The 18,227-nt window shown below is 40.1% G+C and overlaps 1 protein-coding gene across 5 annotated transcripts in view; it reads right to left on the bottom strand.

The window, feature by feature from the left end:
* LOC121376255 overlaps positions 1 to 18,227 on the bottom strand; it is a 135,495-nt gene that overhangs the window by 72,036 nt on the left and 45,232 nt on the right. For 4 of the 5 annotated variants that reach the window (XM_041504082.1, XM_041504087.1, XM_041504084.1 and 1 more), the window contains one exon: positions 8,955 to 9,074. The exons of the other annotated variant lie outside the window; for it this stretch is intronic. In XM_041504082.1, the coding sequence (XP_041360016.1) occupies positions 8,955 to 9,074 (120 nt within the window). The remainder of the gene's footprint in view (positions 1 to 8,954; positions 9,075 to 18,227) is intronic. 5 annotated transcript variants of the gene reach the window in all.

Genomic DNA, 18,227 nt, shown 5'->3' with positions numbered 1-18,227 from the left:
GCATTAAACATTTATACAGCCGTCTTACCAAACCTACCAACCAACTCCATACTGCTACAACTAAACAATGCTGACTCTTGTCCATCATCTAATAACTCAGATGTGTTTATTTTGGCACGTGGGGGCGACTTCCGGTCGTATGAATCCCAGTTAATTTTTTGCGCATTTTACGGTTCATCAAATGCCAAATAACTATACAAAAGTGGGAATAGATAATTGCTTTCACGCAAGTGGTGAATACTTATTAGTGAACCAGTGTAAACGGAAGTCAGCTTCAAAGGGAAATAACACACCTTTCTGTGTGACCCAGTGACCTGGAATGTGATTTATAAAACTCAAAGTCTTCCTGAGGTTCCCCAGACAGTCATAAAACGGAAACAGTTGTAGTAGTTTCTCATTCCATAACTCTATTGTAACGGTGTATGTTTATAATTGAAATCTGGCTCGTGTTACTGGCTATGTAATCGTGAGGTATTATCGACACTCTTTTGAAGTATATATAGATAATGTCTAGAGATATATATCTGTCTGTCTGTCTGTATGTATGTATGTATTGATGTATGGATATCTATATCTTGTATGTATTTCGAGGTTGACTAATACATACATAGATATTAACACACTAGCGCAGGGGATAATTAAATCCTTTCTGGCCTCACAAATTGTCCCATGCCGTTGCTGGGACTCGAACCTGTGGCACCGAATCGTCCACAACTTGCCACTATACGTTCTGAGCTATTGATGCATGTGTGTGTGTGTGTTGTGTTGTGTTGTGTTGTGTTATGTAGCAACTACGCCTCCTTATCATCAAAACATTAACGGTTTTTAAAAAAAGGTGAATAGAAAAACAATTACTTTACACAAACGAATAAAAACTATAATAATAAATTATTCATATCCACGATTTCGCAATACACTAGAGCATTATGAACAGAAGGCAAAGTAATGAAAGTATTGATTCTAAACGATTTACGAAATGCCAATTAGAATTTGAAAGCTACTGATTTAGAGTGATATTACATACTAAATACAAGTCGATACTTTAATATTGACACACGCAGAAACCTTTAAGACGCAATCATATGCAAGTAGTTCGCCTATAAATCATCGTTAAGCCAGTTTATTACTGGCCAAGACGGTTTTAACTGTGCCAGGAGCAATAACCCACTAATTAAACAAAAGAGCCGTAGAACGGATTGCCTGTTTCTTAAGCATTTGTTTTTAACGACATTACTAGAGCAAACTGATTTATTAATCATCGGCTGTTTGGTCATTGTGACATTTAGTCATAGGAAACCCGCTATATGTTCCCATTGGCAGCCAGGGATCTTTAATATGCACGTATGCACGTTTCGAAAAACAAGACTGTACATACCACGGCATTTGATAGATCGACCAATGCAACTCACGCTAGAGCTTAACCGACTGAGCTTGATCCCACTCGCCGTTTCTTAAGCAAAAATGCCCACGTGTGCACACACACACGTGCACGCACACACACACGCATACACACACACACACACACACACACACACACACACACACGCTCGCACAAACACATTAACATCATAACTTGATTTCTTTGACAATAAAAAATATGTGAAATACACGTCCGTCCACCTACTTATCCATCATGAACGTTGAAACTCTATTATTCATCCGTCCATCGACCTAAACTCCGACCCAGTGTTTAGTGTTTTGGTTCGTTTACATCGGCTCAGCCTCTTCAGCAGTACAGGATCTATACTTCATTGCAAAACGTGATGCACAAGTAGTTTTCAGAAGCCGAAACAAGACAAATCGAAGGAAACATCTTTGGTTAATACCAAAAAAGAAAAAAAGAAAAAAAATTGAACGAAGGAAAGAAAAATAAATACTGGGAACTAGAACCATAGTATTGAACTCATTTCAGTGCGATCTTCGCGGGAAAAAAAGGTGGGGGGGGGGGGGGGGGGGGGGGGGGAAAAAATACACATTCTTTGGGAAAACGCAAGCGTGTCTTTAACCGATTCCATACCAAACCAGTACCACAAGTACGACTTTGTCTAAGCCAGGTGGCCGCCAGGGTACGTTAACAAGAAGACAAGACACTTCTTGTCCCATATTATGTCAAACATTCATATTTCTGGCATCTTTGTATCAGCGAGGAAACGTATATACAGAGACAGAATACAAAACACATGGTAAGACAGATAGGTCTGAAGACGGGGAAACACGATGGATACAATAACAGTTTCCAAGGCAGTGCGTCTTTTCAAATGATTTACATTTTTACAGACGAAAGGAGAACATATATGACAAACTGAAATACAGATTGATTAATGATATACTACAGAGAAAGAAAAAAAAACGTATACACAAGGTGTAAACATTTAAATACCTTGAGCAATATAGAAATGATAATGAGGAACCACACGGAATTTCGTGTTGGGTGGGGGGCAGATGGTAATGTTAAAGATAAAATTGGATAAAAAAACAAAAACAGGTGTAACAGGTCATCCTTCGATATCCAACAAACGCAGTACTAGGTCAAATAAAAGTCTGTTACGTCGCCAAGATGGCATCCCATAATTCGAATGCGTGACCTAACTATAATTGAACTTACCAGCACACCGTGTGTTTACGGTCGTAAATTAAACTCACCGGCTTCCCTAGGACGTATTATCAAACAACATTATGCAACTATATCAATATGATATAATTATATCAATATTATATAATTATATCAACATTAAAATTCCTGTTGCATATTTCCGACCAAGGTGTGTATTGTATGTAAGAAGGAAAAGTCGATGTGTTTGCATCCAACGCGAATTGTAGCTCGTAAGCGTAATTCAGGCAACTGGGGGAATGTGAATCTTCAAATTTATGACTACAGAATGAATGAATGTTTAACGACACTCCAGCACAAAAAAATACACATCGTCAAAATGTATGACTATGACATCTAACATGTGTCATGATGACTTCATGGTCTGTAAGCGTCCATGTTTTTGCCAGCCGTATTGGTTTAGCACCACCAAATCAATTCCCATGGACGACAATAGGAACAGATGTCGCTAAAGCTGCTACATACGGTACAACGTTTCAGTCAACATACACATCATGAATTTCAATACTACAACCCTACACTCTTAAAGTATATCAGAAATATTATAGGCCGTAAATCAGAAATATTTTGGGCCGTAAATAAATAAATAAAAATTGGGAGGGGGGTGGGTGGGCACACACACCTCCATTCTCCACCTCCACCCCCACCCCCCATCCCCGGTTCCTAAGGCCCCGCAGTTGAAAATAAACCCACGAAAAAGATATACATTTCAAACCAATGCTACTTAAATTCTAGCCACGGCGGCCATGACAATTTCCAGTGTCAGACCTTTTTATTTATTATGTGTAATATAAAGCGCGTCGATGTATCGCATGTCCTAAAATCCCCAGTCGGAATCGTAAATAAGCTGTCACGTAATCCGAAATACTTACGACCTACATCACGCAATCCCAGATTAACAGATCACGATCGCCCGACCAGGATACGCCAAAGTTAATTAGAAATAAACCTGAGCGGTGTCGCGTGCGATGTGATGGATGAAATTATTTGCATGCTGACTTGAGAAATCTATTCCACAAGGAATAGCGGGACCGAAAAAATGGCGGTCACATATTTCAAATAACTCAATGCACATTGTTTTGGGTTTTCTTGTTTATTATTGTAGACATATTTGAAAAGTTCTCTTGTTGCATGTTCTCAAATTTTTAAAATGCTTTAACCGTGTTTTGTGAATTGCAAGCATTTCTGTTAGCTGATGGGGTACCAGAATTCAGCTTCAGATCACATAGTAAGAGCGGATCTAGAATATTTAAAATAGAGGGTCCGTAATATGAATACATATACCACGACCTTTGAAAGAAATGTTTTATTCAACGACGCACTCAACACATTTTATCCACGGTTATATGGCGTCAGACATATGGTTAAGGACCACACAGATTTTGAGAGGAAACCCGCTGTCGCCACTACATGGGCTACTCTTTCCGATTAGCAGCAAGGGATCTTTTATTTGCGCTTCCCACAGGCAGGATAGCACAAACCATGGCCTTTGTTGAACCAGTTATGGATCACTGGTCGGTGCAAGTGGTTTACACCTATCCATTGAGCCTTGCGGAGCACTCACTCAGGGTTTGGAGTCGGTATCTGGATTAAAAATCCCATGCCTCGACTGGGATCCAAACCCATTACCTACCAGCCTATAGACCGATGGCCTAACCACGACGCCACCGAGGCCGGTACGACCTCTGAATGCTACATGTAAAAAAAATAAAATTGAGTGGGTTCGAACCTCCGACCCAATGCATCTTAGACAATCGTTCAACCACCGAGCGACATAAGACTGAACACTTGTAAACAGATTAGACGATGAAGCACACGGAAAAATAAATACAATAATCCTCAACACAATAGTATGTTTTTACAGACAATACACCACCGCTGTGTGTTTCAAGACGGGGAAAAGTCGAAGACATAGAAGACGAATCTTCCTGCTCAGAAAACTAACGATGAGTGATGATGGGGCCTGACATGCTGACGGATATAAACAAAACAACATTAGCAACTTCTTGGCGAGCTCGTGTGATTAGTAATTGCAAAAACATGTGTGCAGACGCATTTAAATTAACAATTACCCTTGCAGAAATCAAATTAGTGCACTATGCATGTATGTGTGTAACCTGAATAAACTTCGGATCTCTGCGCGAAAACTAACAATTTGTGAGGAGTGATTAATTGTTCCCTTAACTTAGATTATGGGGAGCTATTTATTTTATTTCATTTTATTTCAACTTATTTTCGTGCTTATATCCAATTAAGGTTCGAGTACGCTGTCCTGGGCACACGCCTCAGCTATCTGGGCTGTCTGTCCAGGACAGTGGGTTAGTTGTTAATTGTTAGTGAGAAAGAAGAGGGTGTAGTGGCCCTTAAGAACTCGCTATGGATGGGAGCCGGTACTGGGCTGCGAACCCTGTGCCTACCAGTCTGTAGTCCGATGGCTTTATCGGCCGGTTTGGGGAGCTATTTAAGATATCACTGTATTGGTGGCATAAAGCTTGCTCTGAACGTGCACGTAAAACCCTTTGACCTTGACCTTGGTGGCATAAGAATTCACGTGCTAAAGGGAGCTAAAACGTACGCTCCTTGAACTAATCTCAGGTGTGTAATAGGGAGCAAGAGTGATCAAACGGCGAGGTCTACGTTTTCGTGTTCCAGACAGGCTTAGACTAGATATTTAACTAGATATTAAAAAGAACAAGAATTTTGAGAGTACCACTGAAGTAATGCATGTTTCCTACCCTAAGGTCAAGGCCCATAACTCTGTCAAAATTCGGTAAATCCCATGAAAGTCAAACTTGATCTGTAGCTCTACACTGTAATCTGTAATATCAGCTTAATATCTTGAGGCATTGCGAAAAACACAGTCCGGAAAACTATATGTGGGACAGACAGACAGACAAACAGACAGACGGACGGACGGACGGACGGACGGAGACCAAACCTGTAGTCGGTCCTCTCCGGTTGGAACAGAAAGGGACTTTACGAAGTTCCTGCCTGAAGCTTCCTATTCGGATGTTAGAGGGAGGTGTGTAATCATTCTAATATCCAGTTTTTAGTTTTCACCTGAACAAAACCAAAAGTCAACCATCTGATTTACAGAAAAGCAATACTCGTGTTTGCCGTGAGAAATGGCGTGTTCAGGGGGTGGGTTTCGGGGTTCGAAACCCCTCATTGCGCAAACAAATCATCTTCTTTTTCTCAATACATTTTCTGCGGGCATGTCTCGTCCCCCCCCCCCCCCCCCAGTATCGCTCGTTAGTCTACACTCTCCCTCCCCACCCCTGCTATAATTCCTGCACACGAGCCTGCTAGAGAATGAAACAGGTAAGCAGCAAGGGTTCTTTTATTGTGCACTTTGTCACACATAAAAGGACACAATTTCCGTTGAATACACATACCAAATGTTCTTGTGGGCAGCTGATAACAGGCCCTACAACATAAATAACGTTTCGACGGCCGATGTCAACAACTGGTCAACTTTATGGCTGTAATCAATATGTAACGACCGTGTTGTAACTGCAGGTTGCCATGGTGACGTAACACTGTAATCACAGCGCGCGTGTTGTTGTGAATGCAACAATAGAAACGTCGTAAACAGAATACCAGCCGCGTGATTGACGTCCACATATCCAGGAAACGACGACACTGGCGACAATGGCGGGACAATTGATGCTACAATCACGCCCCACCATATTGTAACATCTTCTACGATCATTTGTTTTGTTTAACCATACCGCTAGAGATATCATTGCTTAATATTGGATGTCAAACATTTGATAATTGTGACACAGTCTTCATGTGTTTCATTGGCAGTAAGGGGTGTTTGATATGCACTTTCCTAGACAGGACAGCACATACCACGGCCTTCTGATATATCAGTCGTGAGGTACTGATTGGGACGGGGATAAATAATGGGTCCACTAAGTGAGTTAAATCCTGGGACCCAAACACAAGGCTTTCTTCCAGGAAATAATTTGCGGCTATGTAATAAAAACAAAACAGATCATAAATGCCCTTACTAGGTCACAAGGTGGTTATAGAATTAAAATCTTTTGAAATTGGACGTTTTATTTCATGTACTTTGACAAAGTTTAAACAGAAGTTCTATTACAATAAACCTTTTAAAAAATATAAAAATTATCCATTAATTTTCAAGATTTTAGGGTACGTAATTTCATCTTTCTTACCCCCTGGCAAAAACCCTGAACACCTCAGGTGAATCACTCACTAACTTTGGTTCCCATCACCTTTTTTCTTTTCTTTTTTTTTTTTTTTTTCTTTTTCTAGCTACGGATGGCTGTTTTACAGAAGAGATAATATATAACGCCATGTTAAATTGAAAAAAACACAACAAAAACAAAAACACACAAAAAACAACAACAAAAAAACCAAACACCACCATTTGCCACTCGTTACGAAACTATTTCTGTTTGAACTTTTGGCGCAATAACAGTTATGTATAATTGATGGCATCTCCCGCGGGAGCCCTAACATTAGACGTCTTGCACGCTGGATCAAAGGTATCCTCGTATTCTACAGGGACCTGTAAAAACATTTTTTAATAAACGGAGCCGCGCACGCAATTTTAATGAAACAACTTGATGAATACTCTTAACTTCAGCTGTAACACGGAGGTCCATGTTACAGAGCTACTCGCGGCATACTAACATTCCAAAACTATGCTAAATAGGGCACCTATCCATAAAGGGCACTTGATATATGTCTCAACATAATAAGACTCATTTTCGTGCAAGCACAAGTGTATTTTATCTCGATATAAAGAACACATGTTCACATTTTGAAGATCTATTGCATGCCCTTTAAAACAAGCATTCTGAGAGTACTGCTAAAGCAATACATGTCCCCTTCCGGGCCCAACACACTTTCATATCTTCTAAATTCAAAAGCCATTAACTCTGTGAAAAATTGGTAAATCGCCATGAAAGTAAAACTTGATCTGTAACAGTGCATGATGAAGTTACAAACACAATTTCATCTCAGTATCTTCAGGCATTGCACAGTTTCATATCTCCTAAGTATATGAACCATAAACTCTAAACAAAGAAAGAGAGAGAGAGAGGGGGGAGACAAAGAGAGAGAGGGGGGAGACATACAGAGAGAGAGAGAGAGAGAGAGAGAGAGAGAGAGAGAGAGAGAGAGAGAGAGAGAGAGAGAGAGAGAGATGGACAGAGTGAGAGAGAGAGAGATGGGGGGGGAGGGGGGTAAATTACCGTAACAATCAAACTGTTCTACAACAGATCATGATAAAGCTATACACAAACGTTTAGGTCAATATACCGAGGCATTGTGAGAAAAAAAAAAAAAAAGCTTCCGGAAAACTATATGTGAGACAGACGGACGGAAAGACTGACAGATAGACACACAGAAGGACGGAGATGAAACCTATAGTCCATTCCGGTTGCACCGGTAGAGAACTAACAAGTGCTACTGCAGTATGATGATTCATTAACCAACTTCAGCTTTCATGTTGTTGCACTGGCTGTCGACTGAAGCAGCATATGCTTTTTGTTACCACTAGTACTAATATCGTTGAATTACCGCAATGGCACTCTGTTAATGTAAGTACTGATCGACAAAAAGGGTAATTTGAGTTCAGTATTTTACATAATATCTGATTCACAGTTTTTCTTCAAGAATGTATAAACAACTATTTGTCTATAAATTATTAAACTGCAATGTACGTATACAAACTAGTGTTTTCAAGGTGTGTGTGTGTGGGGGGGGGGGGGGGGGGGAGATTTAGAGTTACTTTGGGGCGGTACGGGGGTATGCTCCCTAAAATATCCTTTATGCTTGGATGACCTCAAATGGGATTTCCTAGCTTATACAAAATAGCTATGCTTTAGATGACAAATGTCTGTATTTATAAACATATATTATCTCCGTGATGGTGTGTATACGCCTTCTGTATATTTTTCATGTATATTCTACCTGTGTATGTTCTATACTTCATTTCGGTGGTCTGTATACACAGAATTCACTCTATAAACCAGTGACAGAAAAATACAGATATGCACGCACACGAGCACATACGCATACAAACTCAAACGTGCACGTCGAATCTTCGGTGCAAATTCTGTAAAATAATGATATAGCTGCTGATACATTTGGTCAATGAAAACCACATTATCCGTATAAAAAGTAAAACTAGAAAAATCAATATACAAAGTCATATATATACATACATAATAAAAATATGCATTTCTATTAATATCCATCACAACGACAACGACAACAATGAGTACAACACCAAGTTATTCCCCCGACTGTTCGGTGAATAAATGTTTTACTACCCATGTACTAAGGAAATAACAATGATATTCACCGTGTGGTTTTGGCGTCTTTCAGAGTGTTAATAAGATGCTTCTCCGGTGGAGTGTTCACGCCAGGGAAGTCGTCGATAATCCACGTCTCGACCATCGACCCCTTGCTCCCGAATGACACTCTGAGAACGTATACAACAACGGTATCAGAACCACGTATATAATAACTGTATACCAGTACTATGTATATAATAAGTGTATATCAATACTATGCATACAATAAATGTATCAACACTACGTATATAATAACTATCAGAACCACGTATATAATAAATGTATCAGTACTACGTAAATAATAAGTGTATCAACACTACGTATATAATAACTGTATCAGAACCACGTATATAACAAGTGTATCAGCACTATGTATATAGTAACTGTATCAAAACTACGTATATAAAATTTTAAATTACCAAAATTACTTTATCATAATTGTATCAGAACACTACATATTTATTTTTAAAAAAAAAAAATATATATATACATACTCGACAAATTACTGAAGAAACAGTGAACGGTGAGTGATACGAGTCATATTACCTTATTCAACAAAATGTCACGGTAATGACGGCAAGGTAAATAACAGACACAAGGGATATATTAATTGTAGTTCTATTTTCAAGTAACCAACGAGCTATATCACAACAAACGACGACGTATAATTATGTTTTATTACCATATTCAACAGTAAACGACCAGGGACATGAGTTTTACTTCCATATTCAACAGAAGATGACAATGATATGAATGTTATTACCACACTCAGCACTAAACGATGAGGGTTTTTTTAATGTTTGTTGTTTTGTTAGTTTTTGTTTTTTTAGGGGAGTTAATCTTGAACAATAAACAACGAGGAAGTGAGTTTTATCGTCATATTCCTTTCATTTCAACTTATTTTCGTACTTGTATCCAATTAAGGTTCAAGCACGCTGTCCTGGACACACACATCAGCTATTTGGGCTTTTATGTCAAGGGAAAGTAGGTTAGTTGTTAGTTGGTTAGTGAGAGAGAGAGAGAGAGAGAGAAGAAGAAGAGGGTGTAGTGGTCTTACACCTTACCCATTAGGTCGTTAAAATTCGCTCTCGGTGGGAGCCGGTACTAGGCTGCGAACCCAGTAACTACCAGCCGCTTTCAACATTCACCAGTAAATGGCTAAGAGATGATGTTGTTATCACGATGGGAACTACGAGTTTTACCAGCTACACGACGCGGAACACGAGTTTCTCTACCATGTCCGAGTGTGAAGGTGAACGCGTGCAAAAATAAATTAAAGCTAGACATCAAAAAGAACAAAATACGAGTTCTATCAAGCAAACAAATATATGTGAGCAAAACATCAAAAAACATTGTTTACCTAAAGGTCAAACGCCAGGTGAAAATAACAGGGCGAATAGACCAAGAACATATCTATTGAGGTGAACTGTATCACGAACACTGGTCACAAAAAGAAATAAATAAAATAAAGACAAACAGATACATTTTTTAGATGTATGAAAAAAATACTTAGTTTACTCAAGCGATGTGACAATTGCTATTTGTTAAAGTTTTATTATACATACGGAACCGATGATACCGTAAATAAGTACATTTTCTGTTGTCACTTGATGTCTTACTAATAAAACAAGATAATTTCATATCTCACGATTTCGTTTTTACTAAAAATCTAACTGTGTTATATGCAATTAAGACTCAAGCACGCTTTCCTGGGAATACACCTCACTATCAGGCATGTTTGTCCATGTTTTGGGGTGTTTTTTGGCTATTGAGAGACTTAAAACGTTTTGGCGGTTTTACACCTTCCCACCGATGAATGCATTTGCTTTGCGTTGGCGTCGTGCTGGATGTACCAGATAAATTAATATAATATCACAACAAGAGAGAAAGAATGACAGAAAGAAAGAAAAATAAAGAATGAATGAAAGAAAAAAATTAAAATGAAAAGAAAAACGAAATATCTTATACAAAAAAACCAAACAACAAGTGTAAGTTGTTTTGCCATTAAAACAATTGCATAAATGTGATGCAAGTAGTAATGTGTTTTGCATCCAGTTCCGTATATACTATTTGGAATGTTTATATGCAATAAAGTTTTTAAAAAATATCTTTGTATCTTATCTCTAATCGCTAGTTACGCCCTTGGGTAGGAACCATGTGCCTACCAGTCAATGGTCTAATCCAGTTCCGTGTATACTATGTGGAATGTTTATATGCAATAAACTTTTTTAAATTTTTTATCTCGTAGGTAGGCAACTAGTTTAACGTGCTCAAATACCCTAGGGTTTCGAACACGCTTTTTATCTCTTTGTCTCTTGTCTCTGTTAATTTTTCTTACAATTAATTCAAGGCTAGTTACGCCCACGGGTAGGAACCATGTGCCCACCACCCAATGGTCTAATCACAACACAATCGATTCCGCACGGACAGTTTGATGGCTCACATCACTATATAATTCTGCATCTGATCAAGCCACACACAAACCAGCTTTAATGATCTGAAATTATCCGATTATCCGATTCATTTTCTTCTAAAAATAGCCCCACAATTAATTTTTACAACAATCGGCCAGCCGTGTAATGCTATGCTTGTGACTAATTTGAAAGTCAACTAGCTGGGAAAGCCATCTGCCTTAATTACATGTGTGAGAAAGACGACTGGCGTTTCCCTCGAGGTCACAGAGTCCCGTCCACTCTCGCCATCTGATAAAATTAATACATTTGTCCACCTCAAGAGTCGACAAGCAAACATGGCCGTCGTCGGAATAATTCTCGATGGACTGGTAATCAGTCACTGGGTTTGACAGTGGGGAAAAAAACCTAAATCCGCTAACTTGAAACCATGTTGACTATATAATCGATAGTATTGTATTTCCACCGAGGGTTTCAGTGAACAGTGTATTAAAGATTTGTATGTACACAGTCGTTATCCATGTACGTGCATGTAGATATATGTATAGAGATAAGATACATGTTTTCATAAATAAACAAAGGTATCATTATTGATTCATGTAGCGTAGTGGTTTTGCTGTAAGGCCCGAAGATGTTGTTGTTGTTTTTGTTTATTTCTGTTGTTTTATTTTATAAATATGAACATAGCTGGGACAAAATGATCTCTTCATCAAATTCATGTTAGCTAGAGATGAAAAAGGTTGTAATGCGAGTTCCCTTTCATAAATGAAGTGTTATTTTGCCACAAGTGGTGAATGCGATGCCACCTGGAAGTTTTCAGTGAGGAAGAGAACCGAGTTATGAACGTAAGTGATGCAGGCAAAAGGTATTCTTGAAGTACTATAATGTCTAACGGTACAATGTGAAAAACTGGATAGATCTGGAAAATTGTTACGGCTAGAGGGTGGTGATGGGATAAGGAATGGTTTTAACGGTCTTATATATTTGCAATCTGCTGTTTTGCTAATTCGAAGAAACAGAATTGGTATGTCTTCCATTATCTCATATTTGCACAAAAATAATCAGCTGACTTTTGACTGGTATATTCTTTCAGCAACGACGTAGCCCAGTACTTAAGCACTTGCCTGATGCGCGGTCGGTCTAGGATCGATCCCCGTCGGTGAGCCCTGTGGGCCAGAGCACCCCGACTTGTATACCAACGGCCGTGGTATGTGTTATCCTAAATGGTGCATATGAAATATCCCTTGCTACTAATGGAAACATGTAGCAGGTTTGCACTCTAAACACTAATAACCAAGTGCTTAACATCCAATAGCCGATTGATTAATAAATTAATGTGCTTCAGTGGTGTCGTTAAACAAAACAAACTGAACTTTCGGCAAAGAAACATAATACGCAGAACATATTTATATCAGGAAAAGACAGGTTTATCGGTTTACGTGGCTGAAATAGTTACGTTCCAACAAAGCGGAAACACAAAGTCGACAATGACGTCACGAGCCCGGGTGGTCTCCCCATGTTTCAGACGTCTCAAGCTGGATGTTGGGTTAAAATGCTTAGCAAGTGAGTGAGACGTTTTTAAACGAAGCATTGAGGGCGAAACAGAAAACAGGTGGTCGTAGTGGTAGTGGTGGGTTGATGGATTGGTGGACAGCCATCCAATGTCCGATCAAGAGTGAGTGTTAACGGTTCTGTGGAGAGGTGCAAGATGTATTTTATCTGAACTCTCCCACAAGGGCAGCAAATACACGGCCTTTATTATTAATATACAATGGTGTAGGAAGGAGCCAAAAAGGGGGGAGGGGGCACACTTATAGATTTACACACTTTTACACTATTATAAAGCAAAAGTAAAGCAAAATATGTGAAAAGTGGGGGACACATGCCTCCCTTGCCCTCCCCCTTCCTACGCCAGTGATATACCATTCGTGGAGCTTTGATTGGAATTGGGAAATAACCCAAAGGTCTTACTGAGATGGGGGGTGGAGATGGTTCATCCTGCATCTCACAGTACTTCAAGCGAAAGAAAAAAAGAAATGTTTTATTTAACGACGCACTCAACACATTTTATTTACGGTTATATGGCGTCAGACATATGGTTAAGGACCACACAGATTTTGAGAGGAAACCCGCTGTCGCCACTACATGGGCTACTCTTTCCGATTAGCAGCAAGGGATCTTTTATTTGCGCTTTCCACAGGCAGGATAGCACAAACCATGTCAAGTGAAAGAGTTAAACCAACTAGCTACATCCCTTCGTGATTACCTATTCGACGTGACTATTATAATGTCTGGTTCTTATAAAATGTGTCTACCACCGCAGAACCGTCTGCGCCTGTGTTCCCATAAAAAAACAAAAAATCCTTGGTCTACGTCAGTCTGCATGGGCCGACGACCTGCTACATATTTTATGGAACCCAACTTACAATTTTTTTTTTTTAACGACACCACTAGAGCACATTGATTAATTAATCATCGACTGTTGGATGTCAAACATTTGGCAATTCTGACTCGTCGTCGTCAGAGGAAACCCGCTACAACTTTTTCCATTAGCAGCAAGGGATCTTTTATATGCACTTTCCCAAAGACAGGAAAGCACACACTACGGTCTTTGACCAGTCCCAACTTACAACTGCATGAAAATGGACACACAGTCTTGTCATATGCATGTGGACTTGTTGTCGAGTCAGGCAATCCGCTTATCTGATAGCCCAGACGACCCGGAAGAACCAGAAGCTAATTCAGCGCGGGCAATCTAGTACGAAGTGAAGCGCTTCCTTTTAGTAATCGCTGCAGCAACGGAACTATCATTATGATTTAGATTTTGCCGACGACTGAGAATAGAAATGTATTCTCCACACAGACGTCTCGGTGAATATGACATAAACGCACCGGCCTGTGCCTAGGATAGAAGCCCGAATCTCTGACGTATGCCCAGGACATCGTGCTTGAATTTTAATTGAAAATAAACTCCAAACTAGATTAAAATTGGACGAACTAAATGTGAAGTATATTATGAGGAACGGAATGTTAAACCAATTGTTAATGTGTTAGTTTTCTTCATTTCTCGGGGTCGATGTGGGTTTTTGTTTTGTTTTGGGTTTAAACAGAAGGTCTAACAGTAGCAAGCAAAATACAAGTAACTGTATTCTTTTATTTGGCATTGTAAACAAAACCTATTTTTATTTAAGTCCAAAAGAGCGGGAATTCTTAATCATTAGTCTTTACGATGCGATGGATCATGGGATCAAATCTTCTCGGTGGTCCAGATGTGTTGTGTCCAGTTCTATTAAGAGTTTGACGACACATAGGCTACATCAATAATAGCCGTGATATATATCCTATCCTCCTTAGACTATAATATTATACCCTTCACAGTTAATCGGTAGAAGTATCTTATATGACACCAGCTGGTGACTTTCCTAACGCTAGCCGCTGATAAAAGCAATTTACTGGGGTGACGTCCACTGAACACTCCAATCACAGAATGCTACTTAACAGATTTAGGACATTTAATCATCCAAATTTGATTTATGTAACAGCTGACCTTTCAGGGACCCCGGTGCTTTCTTTAGGTTCCAACTCCAGAAAATTAAAAAGTTACGTGATGCATCTGTGACCCATTTCGCTTCGAACGAAAAACATTTTTCGAAGAGAGTTCGGAAGTCTAAAGAGTCTGACTCGTTAGACCATGCTGTTGTCCGTCGCGCCATCAGCCTATCGTCTGAAGTTAGACGCCATTACTTTAATTAGGAGATCGCCCGGCTGATGTCAGACCTCCACAAGATAACGATCGCGGTAATCATGGACGCTGACGACCATTGGGAACCGGGTTTCAAATGATGCAGAGTGGTCAAGCCATCGTGGGTCTGAAGACTGAGAGATGCTGTGGATTCGCTTCCCGATATCAGCTTCCACCCAGATCCAGAGAATGTTTTAACGACTACACAGACTCGTCTCTCACTTAAAAAAAAAAAAATTAAAAATTAATGATGGCCCATTGTCCTGGACAGACAGCGAAGAAATTTGAGGTGTGTGTTTCCTTCTTCTTCGTTCAAATTTGTAGAAACTGTCTCATACAGATATTCCGATCTGAGTGATGAATTGGGCAGTTGTTTGCAGGTCCTCCCTGGATCCCCAGAGCTTCTGATGTAGGTCTGTTCCATGCGGCCAGAAGTGGCTTCTCTCCGAGTTGTGTAGTGGACATTGTTGTAGGATATGTGTGTTACCAAGACAGCGTGCTTGAACTTTTAATTTTTTATATATAAGCAGGAAATTATAAATTAAAATGAAATGGGGGGGGGGGGGGGGGGGGGGCAGGAGCGTGATGACGATTTTTATTCATAACCGGCTCCAAACCAGTAATCAATGAATGTCTTTAGAACAACATTCTAGCACACACCACAACACATTAGATGGGCTATTGGGTGTCAAACCAGAGTGAATGCATATCTCATTGGAGACGTGTAAGGATGTTGCTGCGAATTCTCTCACGCCAATTTAATTGGGAGCTTACTGTCCACCTCATTTTGCATATCCCTGTAACAGACCTGAACAAATCCAATGTTATCCCGACCAATAAAAACACCGATGACATAAACCTAACAGTAGCTTTAAGCATCTGTAATTGCTTTGTTACTAACCACTAATATGATGCCAGCGTGCTTGAACCTTAATTAAAAATATATGGAGGTGTGTAGCGCACACTATTGCATGTTGCTACGATGTCACGTTTGTTCCACACGTTACTACAGTGACGCGTTCTATTTTTTCCGCATGTTATGCATCTACAGCATACCTTTGTAGCATACCAAGAAGCATTACTTCCGCACGTTACAATGGCGCGTTACTTCCACACGTTACCACAGTTGCGCGTATCCTCTACACTTTGCAAGTCATAGTGCTGCGTTTCCTCCATATGTTACAACAGTGGTGCGTTCCTTCCGCATGTTACATCAGTGGCGCATTCCTTCTAAACGTTATGTTACAACAGCAGTACGTTCTTTCTACACGTTACGTTACAGCAGTGGCGCGTTCATTCTATACGTTACATTACATCAGTAGCGTGTTCCTTCTACACGTTACGATACAACAGTGGCGCGTTCATTCTACACGTTACATTACATCAGTGGCGCGTTCCTTCTACACCTTACGTTACAGCAGTGGCGCGTTCCTTTCGCATGTTACTACAGTAACATGTTCCTTCTACACGTTACAACAATAGCGCGTCCTTCTACATGTTACGTTACAACAGTGGCGCGTTTCTTCTACACGTTACTTGGCATGAGTAACACGTTCCTTCTACGTTACGTTACAACAGTGGCGCGTCCTTCTATACGTTACGTTACAACAGCGGCGCGTTCCTTCCGCATGTTACTACAGTAGCGCGTTCCTTCTACACGTTAACGTTACTACAGTGACGCGTTCTGTCCGCATACTATATTAGTAGCGAGTTCTTTCTACACGTAACGTAACGTTACAACAGTGGCGCGTTCCTTCTACACGCTACAACAGTGGCGCGTCCTTCTATACGTTACGGTACAACAGTGGCGCGTTCCTTTCGCATGTTACTACAGTAGCGCGTTCCTTCTACACGCTAACGTTACTACAGTCACGCGTTCTGTCCATATGTTACAACAGTGGCGCGTTCCTTCTACACGTAACGTCGTTACGTTACAATAGTGTCGCGTTCTTTCGCATGTTACTACAGTGGCGAGTTCCATTCGCATGTTACTACAGTGGCGAGTTCCTTCTCCCCGACTGCAGAATCTCGCCCAGATAACCAGAATACCACCAATCTGCCTGTGTTTACACGGATTCCTTTTTATCATGCAGTGTTTTCTTTTTCTCCCAGGAAGGTCCAGATTATACAGAATACATGTCGGTTTATTTTCACTATGCGTCTGTCGAAGTGAGTGCCTTAACCGACACCGCCGGCTTGAGCCGTTTTCATTTATCTTGACGGGAGAAAAGTGGAATCTGTGATTATTCAGAAGAACCGAGATATGTTTATATGACTGCGTGTTCTGTACATGTTACCGACAGGAAGAGTGAAAACAAATACTATATCAGGTTGTTAAATAGCTCTTACAGTTTAAGGAAGCTGTCAATAAAAACAATAGCAAAAATAAAGAAAATAAATAGGTACAATATAAATCGATCGATCAATCGATCAAGCAACGGGTCAGTTGATCAAAACTGAGAGACACGGACACAAACACAGACACAGAGAGGCAGACATGGACACAGACAGACATAAACGGACACATACATAGACAGACAGAAATGGACACTGATATAGACAGACAGAAATGGACACTGACATAGACAGACAGAAATGGACACTGATATAGACAGATACTAGTAGACAAAAATCCAGTAATGATCAGCACCCGCAACCATCAATCTGTTACGGCGAAGTCACACGATACGAATGCCTCGTACGAGAATAGCTAATTGAATTGACGAAATCATAATCATTGTTGTTTTTTTGTTTTGTTTTGTTTTGTTTAACGATACCACTAGAGCACACTGATTAATTAATCATCGGCTATTGGATGTTAAACATTTGATAAACCTGACACGTACAGTCACCAGAGGAAACCCGCTAAAGTTTTCTTATGGATCAAAGGATCTTTTATATGCACTTTCCCACATACAGGATAGCACACACCGCGGCCTTTAACCAGTTGTGCTGTACAGGCTGTAATGAGAAATAGCCCAAAAAGGCCTACGGACAGGGATAGATCCCAGACCGACCGTGCATCAAGCGAGCGCTTTACCACTTGTCTACGTCCCGTCCCAATCGTAATGTTTTCTTATCACAATCGTCTATTCTCGCCTTTAGGGCCGTTTTCCCCATGCGGCGTA

This window comes from Gigantopelta aegis, chromosome 6 (assembly GCF_016097555.1).
Source record: "Gigantopelta aegis isolate Gae_Host chromosome 6, Gae_host_genome, whole genome shotgun sequence".
Lineage (NCBI taxonomy): Eukaryota > Metazoa > Mollusca > Gastropoda > Neomphalida > Peltospiridae > Gigantopelta > Gigantopelta aegis.
Note: the sequence above shows the minus strand (reverse complement) of the source record. Positions and strands in the feature narration are given on the sequence as shown.